The sequence below is a fragment of the Rhinichthys klamathensis genome, unplaced genomic scaffold (assembly GCF_029890125.1).
Source record: "Rhinichthys klamathensis goyatoka isolate OS25496 unplaced genomic scaffold, OSU_Roscu_1.1 h1tg000205l_1, whole genome shotgun sequence".
In the NCBI taxonomy this organism is placed as follows: Eukaryota; Metazoa; Chordata; class Actinopteri; order Cypriniformes; family Leuciscidae; genus Rhinichthys; species Rhinichthys klamathensis.
In genome coordinates this window covers 662,283-679,152 of record NW_026606730.1, presented here as the reverse complement: position 1 = coordinate 679,152, position 16,870 = coordinate 662,283, and the positions used below count along the sequence as shown (strand labels likewise).

The 16,870-nt window shown below is 41.3% G+C and overlaps 1 protein-coding gene across 2 annotated transcripts in view; it reads right to left on the bottom strand.

The window, feature by feature from the left end:
* The window catches only part of zgc:152904 (uncharacterized protein LOC767777 homolog), a 311,922-nt gene that overhangs the window by 9,992 nt on the left and 285,060 nt on the right, over window positions 1-16,870 (bottom strand). For both annotated transcript variants that reach the window (XM_056263279.1, XM_056263280.1), the window contains exons 11-15: window positions 14,682-14,778; window positions 11,882-12,055; window positions 7,569-7,688; window positions 7,163-7,284; window positions 3,725-3,899 (exon numbers count right to left, since the gene is read on the bottom strand). In XM_056263279.1, coding sequence (XP_056119254.1) covers window positions 3,725-3,899; window positions 7,163-7,284; window positions 7,569-7,688; window positions 11,882-12,055; window positions 14,682-14,778 — 688 coding nt within the window. The remainder of the gene's footprint in view (window positions 1-3,724; window positions 3,900-7,162; window positions 7,285-7,568; window positions 7,689-11,881; window positions 12,056-14,681; window positions 14,779-16,870) is intronic.

Genomic DNA, 16,870 nt, shown 5'->3' with positions numbered 1-16,870 from the left:
CGTCTTTTAGTGAGGGAAAGAAATACAATGCCTTACTCTATTGGGGAAAATTACAATAATAATTAAATGAAATATCAATACAGTATGTACTTATACATAGAAGTATTTATTGTACTGTTTTAATTTACAAAACAATAATTTTAGTAAAAAAACAAACTGTAATACGATAAAGAAAATCACCATTGATGATAATAAGAATTACAAATATACACGGAACAAAATTATAAACGCAACACTTTTGTTTTTGCCCCCATTCTTCATGAGCCGAACTCAAAGATCAAAGACTTTTTCTATGTACACAAAAGGCCTATTTCTCTCAAATATTGTTCACAAATCTGTCTAAATCTGTGTTAGTGAGCACTTCTCCTTTGGTGGCTGGCCGAGATAATCCATCCACCTCACAGGTGTGGCATATCAAGATGCAGATTAGACAGCATGATTATTGCACAGGTGTGCCTTAGGCTGTCCACAATAAAAGGACACTCTAAAATGTGCAGTTTTATCACACAGCACAATGCCACAGATGTTGCAAGTTTTGAGGGAGCGTGCGATTGGCATGCTGTCTGCAGGCATGTCCACCAGAGCTGTTGCCCGTGAATTGAATGTTCATTTCTCTACCATAAGCCGTCTCCAAAGGCGTTTCAGGGATTTTGGCAGTACATCCAACCGGCCTCACAACCGCAGACCACGTGTAAGGACCTCCACATCCAGCATCTTCACCTCCAAGATCGTCTGAGGCAGTCACCGGACACAAGATCGTCTGAGACCAGCCACTCGGACACAAGATCGTCTGAGACCAGCCGCCCGGACACAAGATCGTCTGAGACCAGCCACCCGGACACAAGATCGTCTGAGACCAGCCACTCGGACACAAGATCGTCTGAGACCAGCCGCCCGGACACAAAATCGTCTGAGACCAGCCACTCGGACACAAGATCGTCTGAGACCAGCCGCCCGGACACAATATCGTCTGAGACCAGCCACTCGGACACAAGATCGTCTGAGACCAGCCGCCCGGACACAAGATCGTCTGAGACCAGCCACTCGGACACAAGATCGTCTGAGACCAGCCGCCCGGACACAAGATCGTCTGAGACCAGCCGCCCGGACACAAGATCGTCTGAGACCAGCCGCCCGGACACAAGATCGTCTGAGACCAGCCGCCCGGACACAAGATCGTCTGAGACCAGCCGCCCGGACACAAGATCGTCTGAGACCAGTCGCCCGGACACAAGATCGTCTGAGACCAGCCGCCCGGACACAAGATCGTCTGAGACCAGCCACCCGGGCACAAGATCGCCTGAGACCAGTCACCCGGACACAAGATCGTCTGAGACCAGCCACCCGGGCACAAGATCGCCTGAGACCAGTCACCCGGACACAAGATCGTCTGAGACCAGCCACTCGGACACAAGATCGTCTGAGACCAGCCGCCCGGACACAAGATCGTCTGAGACCAGCCACTCGGACACAAGATCGTCTGAGACCAGCCGCCCGGACACAAGATCGTCTGAGACCAGCCGCCCGGACACAAGATCGTCTGAGACCAGCCGCCCGGACACAAGATCGTCTGAGACCAGCCGCCCGGACACAAGATCGTCTGAGACCAGCCGCCCGGACACAAGATCGTCTGAGACCAGTCGCCCGGACACAAGATCGTCTGAGACCAGCCGCCCGGACACAAGATCGTCTGAGACCAGCCACCCGGGCACAAGATCGCCTGAGACCAGTCACCCGGACACAAGATCGTCTGAGACCAGCCACCCGGGCACAAGATCGCCTGAGACCAGTCACCCGGACACAAGATCGTCTGAGACCAGCCACCCGGGCACAAGATCGTCTGAGACCAGCCACCCGGACACAAGATCGTCTGAGACCAGCCACCCGGACACAAGATCGTCTGAGACCAGCCACCCGGGCACAAGATCGTCTGAGACCAGCCACCCGGACACAAGATCGTCTGAGACCAGCCACCCGGACACAAGATCGTCTGAGACCAGCCACCCGGACACAAGATCGTCTGAGACCAGCCACCCGGACACAAGATCGTCTGAGACCAGCCACCCGGACACAAGATCGTCTGAGGCAGCCACCCGGATACAAGATCGTCTGAGACCAGCCGCCCGGACACAAGATCGCCTGAGACCAGCCACCCGGACACAAGATCGTCTGAGGCAGCCACCCGGGCACAAGATCGCCTGAGACCAGTCACCCGGACACAAGATCGTCTGAGACCAGCCACCCGGGCACAAGATCGTCTGAGACCAGCCACCCGGACACAAGATCGTCTGAGACCAGCCACCCGGACACAAGATCGTCTGAGACCAGCCACCCGGGCACAAGATCGTCTGAGACCAGCCACCCGGACACAAGATCGTCTGAGACCAGCCACCCGGACACAAGATCGTCTGAGACCAGCCACCCGGACACAAGATCGTCTGAGACCAGCCACCCGGGCACAAGATCGTCTGAGACCAGCCACCCGGACACAAGATCGTCTGAGACCAGCCACCCGGACACAAGATCGTCTGAGACCAGCCACCCGGACACAAGATCGTCTGAGACCAGCCACCCGGACACAAGATCGTCTGAGACCAGCCACCCGGACACAAGATCGTCTGAGACCAGCCACCCGGACACAAGATCATCTGAGACCGGTCACCCGGACACAAGATCGTCTGAGACTAGCCGCCCGGACACAAGATCGCCTGAGACCAGCCACCCAGACACAAGATCGTCTGAGACCAGCCACCCGGACCGCTGATGCAACATAGCCAAAGAGTTTCTGCACAAACTGTCAGAAAGCGTCTCAGGGAAGCTCATCTGCATGCTCGTCGTCCTCACAGGGTCTCGACCTGACTGCAGTTCGTCGCCGTAACCGACTTGAGTGGGCAAATGCTCACATTCGATGGCGTCTGGCACTTTGGAGAGGTGTTCTCTTCACGGATGAATCCTGGTTTTCCCTGTACAGGGCAGATGGCAGAAAGCGTGTATGGCGTCGTGTGGGTGAGCGGTTGTGGATCGAGTGGCCCATGGTGGCGGGGGGGTCATGGTATGACCAGGCATATGTTATGGACAACGAACACAGGTGCATTTTATTGATGGCATTTTGAATGCACAGAGATACCGTGACGAGATCCTGAGGCCCATTGCTGTGCCATTCATCCACGACCATCGCCTCATGTTGCAGCATGATAATGCACAGCCCATGTTGGAGGATCTCTACACGATTCCTGGAAGCTGAAAACATCCCAGTTCTTGCACGGCCAGCACACTCACCGGACATGTCCCCCATTCAGTATGTTTGGGATGCTCTGGATCGGCGTATACGACAGCGTGTTCCAGGTCCTGCCAATATCCAGCAGCTTCGCACAGCCATTGAAGAGGAGCGGACCGACATCCCACAGGCTACAATCAACAACCTGATCAACTCTATGCAGAGGAGATGTGTTGCACTGTGTGAGGCAAATGGTGTCACACTAGATACTGACAGCCCCCCCCCCCCCCAATACAGTAAAATTGCAAATTTTAGAGTGTGTGTATACCTGTGATGTGGTTTATCAGCGAGGGTGTGTGTGGTTTATCAGCGAGGGTGTGTGTGTACCTGTGATGTGGTTTATCAGCGAGGGTGTGTGTGGTTTATCAGCGAGGGTGTGTGTGTACCTGTGATGTGGTTTATCAGCGAGGGTGTGTGTGGTTCATCAGCGAGGGTGTGTGTGTATACCTGTGATGTCGGGCTTCTGTGGCATGAGGAACTGGAAGAAGGTGGGCTCCGACAGGCCCTTGACGTTGCGCGCCGTGATCTCCACGTTGTAGCGCGTGTTCCACTGAAGCGGCTGAAGAAGAGCGAAGTCATTCATCCCGGGAACCAGCTTCGTCATCCACTGCTCCTCTTTATCCTGCACACACACACCACACACACACACACACACATCACCGATCTGTTACTCATACATACTGTATTACTCGTCATCAATATGTATTATTATCATACTGTTACTCATCATTACTGTACTGGGGGAAATGATATATTAATTAATTACATTAAAAGTATTTATCCATAGGATTATTTATAATAATTGAATTATATATTAAATATATTTAATATCTGTTCACACTTTAATTTTAGTTAAAATTTTAGTGATTTTGTTGTGTTTTTGTAGTTTTTAAGTACATCTATATAGTATTTATTGTACTTTTTGTTTAATTAGTTTTAGTTATTTTAGTATTGTATTAAAAATAAACATAAATGAGAAATGCTGAAATGCTGAAATAAAATAAGTAAAAAAATGTTGATACTTTAATTTATTTCAGGTTTATTTTATTTCAAGTAACAATTTATTTTTATTTTAATGATTTTATGATTTATAATAACGCTGCTTCAGAAGACTTGTAGATGTGGAACTTTATTATGGTGCTTTAATCGTGTTTTAGGTCATTTTTGGATCTTCAGTCTTCAAGTGTTTCCCACAGAACACAGAAATAAATAAGGACAGGCTGAACCTTTTTCATGCTAGTCTGATGGACCGCATCAAAAACACAATATGAAATAGGGCAAAAGAAATGCATAATGACTAAAAAAAAGAACAAAGATTTAAATAAGCAATAAGTTTGGATGGCGTTTCCAATCATCTCCATCCCGTTTCATCCTGACACTTCCTGAAAACCCGTCCTCACTGTCTCTGTGATCTAATACGTTTATTGTCTGGAAATATTTGATCTTCTTCAGTTCATTTTTTATTTTTTTTCACCGTCTGTCTGCGGGAATCCACAATCAGACACTCCAATCTACTTTTCCATCGCAGTACTTTAGTAAAGCACTTTAAAGAGATTTCACTTCCCATAAAGCTTTGGAGATCTTCAATCTCATACAAACACCGGCAACTTCAACGGCAGTTTCTCAAGTGATTGATGGAAACACATTTTCATTGGCTGAGGGAGATAATAGCGTCCTTTAGTTTCTCTTTTGTGTGTTTTAGTCAACCTGAAATTAAACTTTCATAATGTGGCACATATGAAGGGCGAGACGTGATATTATTAATCAGGAATTGACTGGATCATGAAAAGAGGACTTTCCAAAAGAAAAAAAGAAGGGGTTAAGCTAGTTTACACAAACCAGCTGTATCTTAGTTAAGAATAACGTGCACTGATGAGTCTTTCACAATAAGAACATGAAGATGCCATATTATACCCTTTTACAAAGTCTTGATGTAGTTTCAGGCTCTACTAGAACAGGTTTTCCTGCTTGAATGTTGATTATTCTCCTCATATTCTCCATTGTTGCGGCTCCTCTCTTCCCAGTCTGTCAGTAACGCTCTGTTTACTTCCTGTCTCTATGAAGCCCCTCCTTCTGAAAAGCACACTGTGCTCTGATTGGTCGGCTGGAGCAGTGTGTTGTGATTGGTCGAGCGCTTCGAGTGTGTTTGGGAAATGCCCCGCCCCTTTCCATAACCGCCAGTTTAACACACTACTAACTAACTCAACCAGGCCCCGCCCCTTTATCCTGCGTATGGATTATTATAATGAGGATAATAAAGAACTTTGTTCTTTGAGAGTCACTCAAAGCCAGGAGAAAACTGCAGGTTTGTGTAGGTGTAACTGTGAGCATGTGTGCATTGAGCTCAGTTTGGCTCTTTTTGTTCGTTATATCCGTGACGGAGAGGAAAACTCATGGCAAATCCCCCCCCGCAGTTTCTTTATGGGAAAGAGAAGGACTTCAAAGCGTCTCTCACGCATCCGTATTCTTTAAGCAAATGAGGCCACAGCGTGAGCGCGTTCAGACTCACTGTACGCCGGACGGAGGAAAAGCAGGATTTTTCCCCGGGAACATTACAGATTCAGCCACCCACGCGACTCCAGGCGACGGGATTCCTCTAAAATCAGCTCGGATTAACGCACTGTGAATTAGGACAGTGTGCAAATGCAGACTATTCTGTTTCCCATCGTCCAGTACAAACTCAACATGTATTTTTGCAGAAGTAATGAACCTCAAACACGAAGGTTTCCTTCAAACATCTGAGGATTAAATCAGAAGTGTTATTATGCAGGTTGTAAGCATGCTTATGCTTATATAAACTTTAACTAATTAACTGTTGCATGACATAATTTTACCTGAAAAGAAGTCTGATTGAAGAAGACAGAGAACACAACATGTACTTGCATATACAATGATTTTATGCATGCATAAACTGCCTAAAGCGTGAGCTTCCTTTACATTAATTGACTATAAGCGCCATATAATATAGTTATTAATATAACTTCACAGAAACATTCACAAGCATCTATTGTGTTATCCACAAACATCTGTGCATTTTTAAGAGTTTTTGCACTGTGACATTAAGCACATCCATCCCTACCAAAATTTAATTACTGCCGATTTTAGTACAAAAAAGTTATTTTCAGTTCAATATTTTCATGTAATATAAATAAGTTTATATGTAATTTGATATTGAAATTGATTCCACGTCAAAGAAGACGGGGTCTCTACCTATTACATCATCGTAGATTGAAGGTTTTTACCAGCCAGAGCGAACGTTTCCAGAAAGCGGTTTCAAACTCCTGAAACTAACTTCAATTTGGCCAGATTTTGTTTGAAATGACATCACACCAGTTCGTTCTTTGATTTTGCTTTAAAGTCCTCCTTAATCAATACTTGTATCCCTTAAAACTCATCTTTGATCATCAAAATTATATATTTAAACATTTATCCTGTAAAAAAAAAAATCTTCATATCTTAAAATAACTTGTAACTCGACACCCTCGCCTCATTTACTATGCGCGTCTCTATAAATATGCAATGAGCCCCGCCTCCACTCACTCACAGATCCACTGGTTGACGATCACACGTTGATCTGATTGGTTACAAGGTCGTTTGTGACGTCAGAAACACCAGCGATTTCAAACCGTGTTTTTGAGACTGTCTTTGGTTCACTGCAGTTTTAAGGAGGAAATACTCAGCAATGCTGTCGACTTATGAACTTACACATGGTTTGTCTTAAAGCGTATTAAAAACACCATATAGACACATTAACAACATTAAAAACTGGATTTTCACCATAGATTTTCACCTAAGTATATTGCGACATGTAACGTTCGGATAGCCAAGAAAAAAACGTTTAAAAAAACTGAAATTATGAGCGCTCGTGTTGTTGAGCGTACCCACCGTTTTATACTTCAGGATGTACTCGACGATAGGCATCCCACCGTCGTCCTGTTTGATCAGTCCGAGTCTGTAGGCTTTCCCGACTCCTCTCTGTCCGTGAACCGTCGGAGGACTCGGCTCGCCTGCAGGAAAACACACACAAGCAGACCCAAGTGAAGACGTGACAGCTACTTTAAACTATAAGATCCATGCAAACTAGAAGAAACAGCATTATAATGATGAAGGAGCTCAAAAACGTTGAAATCTACAGAGAACGACTGATGCAGTCACACACTGTGCAAGGTCTTATTGTCCTTGTTCTCAAGCGAATAGTGACGGGAGCGACAGCAACTGAGCCAAAGCAGCATGGCAGTCTGAATAAGTGAGGAGGGATGAACAGAAGAGAGACTGATGAGGAAGTACTCACGGATGGCTAACGTCTGGAAGGATTCTGTGTGGCTGAATTCACCCTGACCCTTTCCATTGACCGCCGCCACTCGCACCTCATACGTGGTGTTGGGCTCCAGACTGGCCAGAACTACTGTGGCTGAGAGACGGAGGAAAGGAGGAGAGAAGGAAGGAAGGAAGGAAGGAAGGAAGGAAGGAAGGAAGAAAGGAATAAGGAAGGAAGGAAAGAAGGATAAAAGGAGGAAGAAGGACAGAAAGGAGGAAGGAAGGAAAGGAGGAAGGAAAGAAAGGAAGAAGGAAGGAAAGGAAGAAGGAAAGAAAGGAAGAAGGAAGGAAAGGAGCAAGGAAGGAAAAGAGGAAGGAAAGAAAGGAAGAAGGAAGGAAAGGAGGAAGGAAAGAAAGGAAGAAGGAAGGAAAGGAGGACGGAAAGAAAGGAGGAAGGAAAGAAAGAAAGGAAGAAGGAAGGAAAGGAGGAAGGAAAGAAAGGAAGAAGGAAGGAAAGGAGGAAGGAAAGAAAGGAAGAAGGAAGGAAAGGAGCAAGGAAAGAAAGGAGGAAGGAAGGAAAGGAGCAAGGAAAGAAAGGAGGAAGGAAAGAAAGGAAGAAGGAAAGAAAGGAAGAAGGAAGGAAAGGAGGAAGGAAAGAAAGGAAGAAGGAAGGAAAGGAGCAAGGAAAGAAAGGAGGAAGGAAGGAAAGGAGCAAGGAAAGAAAGGAGGAAGGAAAGAAAGGAAGAGGGAAGAAAATAAAGGAGGAAGGAAGGAAAGGAGGAAGAAAAGAAAGGAAGAAGAAAAAAAAGGAAGAAGGAAGAAAATAAAGGAGGAAGGAAAGAAAGGAAGAAGGAAAGAAAGGAAGAAGGAAGGAAAGGAGGAAGGAAAGAAAGGAAGAAGGAAGGAAAGGAGCAAGGAAAGAAAGGAGGAAGGAAGGAGCAAGGAAAAAAAGGAGGAAGGAAAGAAAGGAAGAGGGAATAAAATAAAGGAGGAAGGAAGGAAAGGAGGAAGAAAAGAAAGGAAGAAGAAAAAAAAGGAAGGAGGAAGAAAATAAAGGAGGAAGGAAAGAAAGGAAGAAGGAAAGAAAGGAAGAAGGAAGGAAAGGAGGAAGGAAAGAAAGGAAGAAGGAAGGAAAGGAGCAAGGAAAGAAAGGAGGAAGGAAGGAAAGGAGCAAGGAAAGAAAAGAGAAAGGAAAGAAAGGAAGAGGGAAGAAAATAAAGGAGGGAGGAAGGAAGGAAAGGAGGAAGAAAAGAAAGGAAGAAGAAAAAAAAGGAAGGAGGAAGAAAATAAAGGAGGAAGGAAAGAAAGGAAGAAGGAAAGAAAGGAAGAAGGAAGGAAAGGAGGAAGGAAAGAAAGGAAGAAGGAAGGAAAGGAGGAAGGAAAGAAAGGAAGAAGGAAGGAAAGGAGGAAGGAAAGAAAGGAAGAAGGAAAGAAAGGAGGAAGGAAGGAAAGGAGGAAGTAAGGAGGAAGTAAAGAAAGGAAGAAGGAAGGAAAGGAAGAAGGAAAGAAAGAAAGGAAGAAGGAAGGAAAGGAAGAAGGAAAGAAAGGAAGAAGGAAGGAAAGGAAGAAGGAAAGAAAGGAAGAAGGAAAGAAAGAAAGGAGGAAGGAAGGAAAGAAAGGAAGAAGGAAAGAAAGGAGGAAGGAATGAAAGGAAGAAGGAAGGAAAGGAGGAAGGAAAGAAAGAAAGGAGGAAGGAAGGAAAGAAAGGAAGAAGGAAAGAAAGGAGGAAGGAATGAAAGGAAGAAGGAAGGAAAGGAGGAAGGAAAGAAAGGAGGAAGGAAAGAAAGGAGGAAGGAAAGAAAGGAGGAAGGAAGGAAAGGAGGAAGGAAACAAAGAAAGGAGGAAGGAAGGAAAGGAGGAAGGAAAGAAAGGAGGAAGGAAGGAAAGGAGGAAGGAAACAAAGAAAGGAGGCAGGAAGGAGGAAGGGAACAAAGAAAGGAGGAAGGAATGAAAGGAGGAAGGAATGAAAGGAGGAAGGAAAGAAAGGAAGAAGGAAGGAAAGGAAGGAAAGAAAGGAGGAAGGAATGAAAGGAGGAAGGAAAGAAAGGAGGAAGGAATGAAAGGAGGAAGGAAAGAAAGGAGGAAGGAAACATAGAAAGGAGGCAGGAAGGAGGAAGGAAACAAAGAAATGAGGAAGGAATGAAAGGAGGAAGGAAAGAAAGGAAGAAGGAAAGAAAGGAAGAAGGAAGAAAGAAAGAAAGTAGTAAATAAATACACAAACAAATTAACATAAAGACATTAAAAAATAAAAAATAAAGAAGTAAAGAAAAAAAGAAACAAAGTTGCAAGCAAGCTGAAATTTAATTACTAAAGCTAAAACTGGGAAAAAACCCCGCATAAACGCACAACAAAATAACTAAAACTTAAACGGAAAATATAAAACTAAAAGCTTATTATTATTAACATTATTAAATACTAATATATAAAAAATTACAATAAAAAAAAACTTTAATAGTGTATAAATAATATTAAATGGCTGTAATAATTTTGAAATAAGTCTAACAGAGAATATGTATTTTTACATTAAAGTGCTGCATTAGCAAATGGAAGTCCTTGGCCGTTATAAACGATTGCATGCATTAATTTACATGAGAAAGCACTAATAAAGCGGACCGACTCGACGAGCGCGCTTATTACTCAGGCAAAGAACATTGAGTTCTTAATTAAAAATCCACAAAGAGTCTGTGGACGTAATTGAAGTAATTACACTCTATTCTCGAGGTTGAGACCATGAAAAGAACATTATTAGACTGACTTCTCATTGAATCTGATCTTGAACTCTAAACACTCTCTGTTTTCCATTCGCTTCGATTCGTTTTTAGCGTTTTACATTACGTTTAACACATTATTTAAAGGCCTAATGCACTGAACAAAATCGCAGATTCTCTGACTAAAGTAAGAGCAGTTTAATGAACAAACAGCTTCTCGCTTCTTCTTGCTTTAGCGAGTGAAATGTGTTTAGTTGCAGCAAACGTAATCGCTGGACTGTCAACACTCGTTTCCACACGCCATAATGGAAAACTAGAAGACGTAAACATGCATTCCCTTCGGTTAAATGATCTGTTTTTACTTGCAAAGCTTATCACTTTTGCTCTGAGGACTGACACATCTCAAATTAGATCTTTTTTTAATATTTTAGCTGTTTCTTCCACACAGAAATTACATTAAATGGAGAGCAAATGGAGTTTCCCCCCCCACAGACTCTATTAAAGTCACTATGAAATCAAAATGACCAATTCTTGTTTTTTTAATGGATTATTGCAGTGGTTATTCTAAATGATTTATCATTTATCACATCATTATTGTTTTCTTCTCTTCTCTGATGACGAGGGCGGGGCTTTAACCTGTCACTCACATGAGCAAACCACAACCATCCAATCAATTCCCCACAGACACAATCAAGCCCCGCCCACATTTGTTCTTGTTCACTCGATATACGACACCAGTCAAACTTTGTACGATTTTTAATGTTTTTAAAAGAAGTCTCTTCTGCTCACCAAGGCTGCGTTTATTAAATTAAAAATACAAAAAAAACAGTAATATTGTGAAATATTATTACAATTTTAAATAACTGTTTTCTATTTTAATATATTTTAAAGTGTAATTTATATCCTGTGATTTTCAGCATCATTACTCCAGTCTTCAGTGTCACATGATCCTTCAGAAATCACTCTAATATGATGATCTGATGCTCAAGAAACATTTATGATTATTATCAGTGTTTTTTTCAGGATTCTTTGATGAATAGAAAGTTTAAAAGAACAGCTTTTATGTGAAATAGAAAGCTTTTGTAACATTAAACAATACCGGTCAAATGTTTGGGGTGAGTAAGAATTTATTTAATTTTTTTAAATAAAAGAAATCAATATTTTTATTCATCAAGGATGAATTAAATTGATCAAAAGTTACAGTAAAAACAGTTATAATGTTACAAAAAATATATATATTTCAAATAAATGCTGTTCTTTTGAACTTTCTATTAAGAATCCTGAAAAAAAAAATTGTACACAACTGTTTTCAACCTTGATAATAATCATAAATGTTTCTTGAGCATTAAATGATCATATTAGAGTGATTTCTGAAGGATCATGTGACACTGAAGACTGGAGTAATGATGCTGAAAATTCAGCTTTGATCACAGGATATAAATTACACTTTAAAATATATTAAAATTCAATTGTAATAATATTTCACAATATTATTTTTTTGTATTTTTAATCAAATAAATGCAGCTTTGGTGAGCAGAAGAGACTTCTTTTAAAAACATAAAAGGTTGTGTACGGCACATTAGGGAAGAAAAGTTCAAACTCAAGTTTCAAAGTGAGCAGTTGGTCACATGACACTCACTCTGAACACCATGTGATCTCACTGTCCTCCAATCCTGTGCGCTCGTGTCTTTGATGTTGATGATGTAATAGCTGATGGGGACGCCGCCGTGCGAGTCGGGCTTCATGAAGGAGACGGTGGCGAGACGCTGGGAGACGGCAGTGAGACGCACGGAGTACGGGTTCGACGGGACATCTGGAACACAACACACATTCAGAAATGCTTACAACCAGTGCTGTGTGTAACTCATTACAAGTAACTTGAGTAATGTAATCAGATTACTTTTTCAAGTAACTAGTAAAGTAACGCATTACTTTTTCAAATTACAACAAAATATCTAAGCTACTTTTTCACATTTATCAACCGACAGCTCTCCTGTCCTCATGTTGAGAGAAATAAAGTGAGGTGTTGTGTGTGTGTGTGTGTGTGTGTGTGTGTGTGTGTGTGTGTGTGTGTGTGTGTGAACATGATGGTTATTTGACTTCTAGTCTAAATGTGAGCATGCATTTACTCGTCTCACTTGCACGAAAACATGCAGTATTCCTCAAAATGAATAAAAACAGCAATCTCAGAATGTTACGCAAAACTTTTATAATGAACTATATTAAATTACACAAATATACTTTATGTTTTTAATCTCACTTTATTAACCAATGTCTTTCCTGCTGACCTTCAATGATGTAATTCAACCATACTAATAAGCAAAAATGACTTTAGTTTAGATTTAGATATAAGAGTGTTGAACTGTATCCTATAGTTCTGTAATCCAGAACGCCTGAAGGTTAGTCTGAGCGGCGCCCTCTACTGTACAGGAGTAAACATGCATTTCCATCAGCCTGAGGCTTATTCACTTCACGTTTGGTGTGAAAGGGCCTTAAAACTTGCCAAAAATACAACTTTTTTTCTTGGTATTAAAAAACAAACAAGCCCAGGTGAGAAAAAGTTATGCAAAATGAATGTAACGCATTACTTTTCATAAAAATAACTAAGTAATTATGCAATCACACGTCATCATTTAACAGGAGAAATCGCTCTCGTCACTGAAGACATCTGTGCGTGTGTGAGCAAACACTCCTATAAACACACATCTACTGTTTCAGCCATCGTCTACAAACGAAACTCTACCAGGTTAATATATACAGGACATAAAAGCAATGTGACTTTAGCCATTCAAAATATGCAAATCGGCATCATTAGATTAAATATGCAAACATATTTGCATATTATATAAAGAGTGACAGACCTGAGAGAAAACATCCCAACTGTTTTGTGATGAACATATCATAGCATTTTGTCAAAAGGTGGTTTATTAACAATATGTGCATGTAAATGAAGATGTTTTTGGCCTTTTAAGATGAAATGGCCCATAACTTGTCAAAGAGAAAACTCCACAGCCTTTAACAGAAACACCAGATCAGGACACAGAGATTCTTTATGAGACCAAAGACATCGTGTTTCTGTACAAGCAAAATTACACTTTCAGAAAATAGCGTGTGTGTGTGTGTGAGTGTGTGCGTCTGTGTGTGTATGTATGTGTGAGCGTGTCTATGTGTGTATGTATATGTGAGTGTGTATTATGTGTGAGTGTGTATTTGTGTGTATGTATATGTGAGTGTGTCTATGTGTAAGAGTATACATGTGTGTGTGAGTGTGTGTGTGCGTGTGTGTATGTGTGAGTGTGTCTATGTGTGTGAGTACATGTGTGTGTGTATGTGTGTACTATATGAGTGAGTGAGTGAGTGAGTGTGTGTGTATGTATATGTGAGTGTGTCTATGTGTGTGAGTATATGTGAGTGTGTATTTATGTGTGAGTGTGTCTTTGTGTGTGTGTATATGTGAATGTGTCTATGTGTAAGAGTATACATGTGTGTGTGAGTGTGTGTGTGTGTGCGTGTATGTATGTGTGAGTGTGTCTATGTGTGTGAGTATATGTGTGTGTGTATGTGTGTACTGTATGAGTGAGTGAGTGTGTGTGTATGTATATGTGAGTGTGTCTATGTGTGTGAGAATATATGTGTGTGTGAGTGTGTGTAAGTGTCTCTATGTGTGTGAGAATACGTGTGTGTGTGTGTCTGTGCATGTGTGTACTGTATGAGTGAGTGAGTGTGTGTGTATGTATATGTGAGTGTGTCTATGTGTGTGAGTATATATGTGTGTGTGAGTGTGTGTAAGTGTCTCTATGTGTGTGAGTATACGTGTGTGTGTGTGTCTGTGTATGTGTGTACTGTATGAGTGAGTGAGTGTATGTGTATGTATGTGTGTGTGTGTGTGTTTGTATTCTCTGGGGCTCAGTGTAGTCCGCTCTGAAGTGAACTGAACCTCTTCATGGTATATTAAGCAGCTCTTCAGTAAATGGAGACAGTTCTCTGCTATATTAGAGAACTCTCTAGTAAATCACGCGGCACTACAGAAGATTAGCTTCAGTTCAATTAGCAATGGCCAGATGGGAAGGACATATTGTTATGGAAAATTTAAATATATATATATGTATATCAATGGTTAGCACATCACTACAAGTTCAAATCAAATGCAAACCAGTTTCTCAGGTGAACCTTCTGCCTCGTCTCAAACCAAACACACACTCAAATCCTTTCGAGAACATAATCAGGCTTCAAAAAATAAAAATATGAAATGCTTGCAGACAGAATTTAGTATTTATTAAATGCTTGTTAGTAAATACTCGCACAGACAGAAAACAAATCAGGATATACACAGATCCAAACAAAACTGTGAATATCTTTCAAAGATCAGGAACATGCATTACTAACGAATAAAGGATTCAAGAGAAGTTTAGTATGTGAGGGTTCTGGTAAACACACACCTGCCTGTGCTAGTATAAACTCCTGGTATCGAGCGCCGATGTTGTTCCTGGCGGTGCAGTTGTAGCGTCCGAAATCCCTGTCGGACACTGGAGTGACCTGTGGATACAGACGAATGAGAGGATGAACCCATCTGAAACTAGCAAGAAGTTTGTGTGTACATTGTCACTGGGTTCAACAAGAGCAACTGCTAACCAGCAACTTCTCTTTATTCATTAACCAGAAAGATCCTTGATCGAACTACAGACCCGAAACATACGCTTTACACCGCAAAAATACATTTCCTACTCACTGTTTCTGTCTTGTTTTCCAGCATAAATATCTAAACATTAAACATCAACATACAGTTGCTTGAGATGCTAAATAACTGAAGATATTACGTGTTTTTTCTGAGAAAATCTTAAGTTTTTGCTAAAAATATGCTAATGGTTGAGACAAATAACTTTGTTTTCCCTTTGAATTAACTTTATTTTTTCTGACCCCACTGACAGATTTTAAAAATATATATATTTTAAGTGTGAACTCAACCTTTTTTAATAAAACAACACTTAATATCTTAAGTAATTTTGCTTCTTAAAATGAATATTGAATTCATAATGTTTAGATATTTGTGCTGGAAAACAACACAGAAAAACTGAGGAAAAATATCATTGTGCTTTTAGCTACGCAAGCTCAATTTTACAAACAATAAAAGTGTCAGATTAAGTCAATTAATTAGCAATAAAGAAGCATAAACCACCTATAATGGTCAATTTAGTCTTTCGGATCAACTACACTGTAAAAGAGTTGGTGTACAAACAATGTTCACTTATAAATTACTAGTAAATTTCACCATTAACTACAAAGAAATAGCAAGTAACACATTGAATTAAACGTGAAATATTGAAGTAGAAAACTGAAATGTTATTTTCTTGTAAAACATCGTCCAATAATGTTTTTGCGAGCAGCAGTTATCGGTCAGTGTGAGCTAACAACGACATGCTCATATTTTGTATGTCAACGACACAAAGCATTGCAGAGATGCAACATCACATTCAGTTTGGCATCACATTCATTGATGCGTTAAACGAAAACAGTTTTATCTATCAACACGAAATCCATAACTATTTGCCAGCATGATTTGAAGATGATCCGAGTCTAATTTGATGAAAATCAGACCAACGGGCTTAGGAGGAGCTTGAAAAAGTAGAAATCTAGTAGAAGGAATCTATCAAGATCAGTTTCATTACAATAGGCAAAATTAATTAGCATTTTCAGAATTTTTGCTATCATTTTTGACCACAAGGTGGCGCTGCCCCAAATCGTTTGTGCACCTACAAGGGATCATGTCAAAGACACATGCCAACTTTCGTAATGATACGCCAATGCGTTCATGAAATATAGCATTTTACATCAAAATTCAAAATGGCCGATGCCCAAAATGCCCTATATGGGAAAATTGCGTGTGGCATTTGGGATTGAGTTAGAGACTTCAAAACTGCTGTGGTTAATGTTCAGATTGTCTTCTATCCATCTGCCAAATTTCATAAGTTTCCCACAAGTGGTTCTATGGGCTGCCATAGACTCAAGAGCAGAAGAAGAACAACACTAAGAGATCCACCTTTGGTGCTCAGGTATTAAAGGTGCAATATGTAAGAATTCTTTTAATTATGTACTTCCACTATCCTAAATGTTTCCAAAAATTCGTACATTCAGAGAAATTCACAATTTTAAATAGTGCCCGTCCCTGTTCACTTGTTGCCTGTCAATGACGTAATATCCGCGTTATCCCTGGTTTCCGCTCGCACTGCCATAGTAACCATGGCGACAGACGTGGACAACTGCGTTACGTCTAGCGGCGCGCTCACACTGTTGTTGTTTCATTCAAACATTATGGACCGTGGCAAGCAGACTTTGGGACAAAAGGAGAACTAAAACGAGGATCAATATCGGCGTGGCGTTTTCGAGATGTCGAGAGCTAGCATCCGCGACTAACTTCGACTCGACAGAGACGCCGCTCTCGCATGAGCTTTATTAGACAGGTGAGCAAATGTACATAAAACTAATCAATGTTATATAGCTCAACATGTTATAACAACAATGTTATCAGTGTTGGGAAAGTTCACTTTCTACATGAACTAGTTCAAAGTTCAGTTCACAGTCGTTCAATGTTCAAAAGGCGTTCAATGAACGCGTTCAGGCACAACACTGA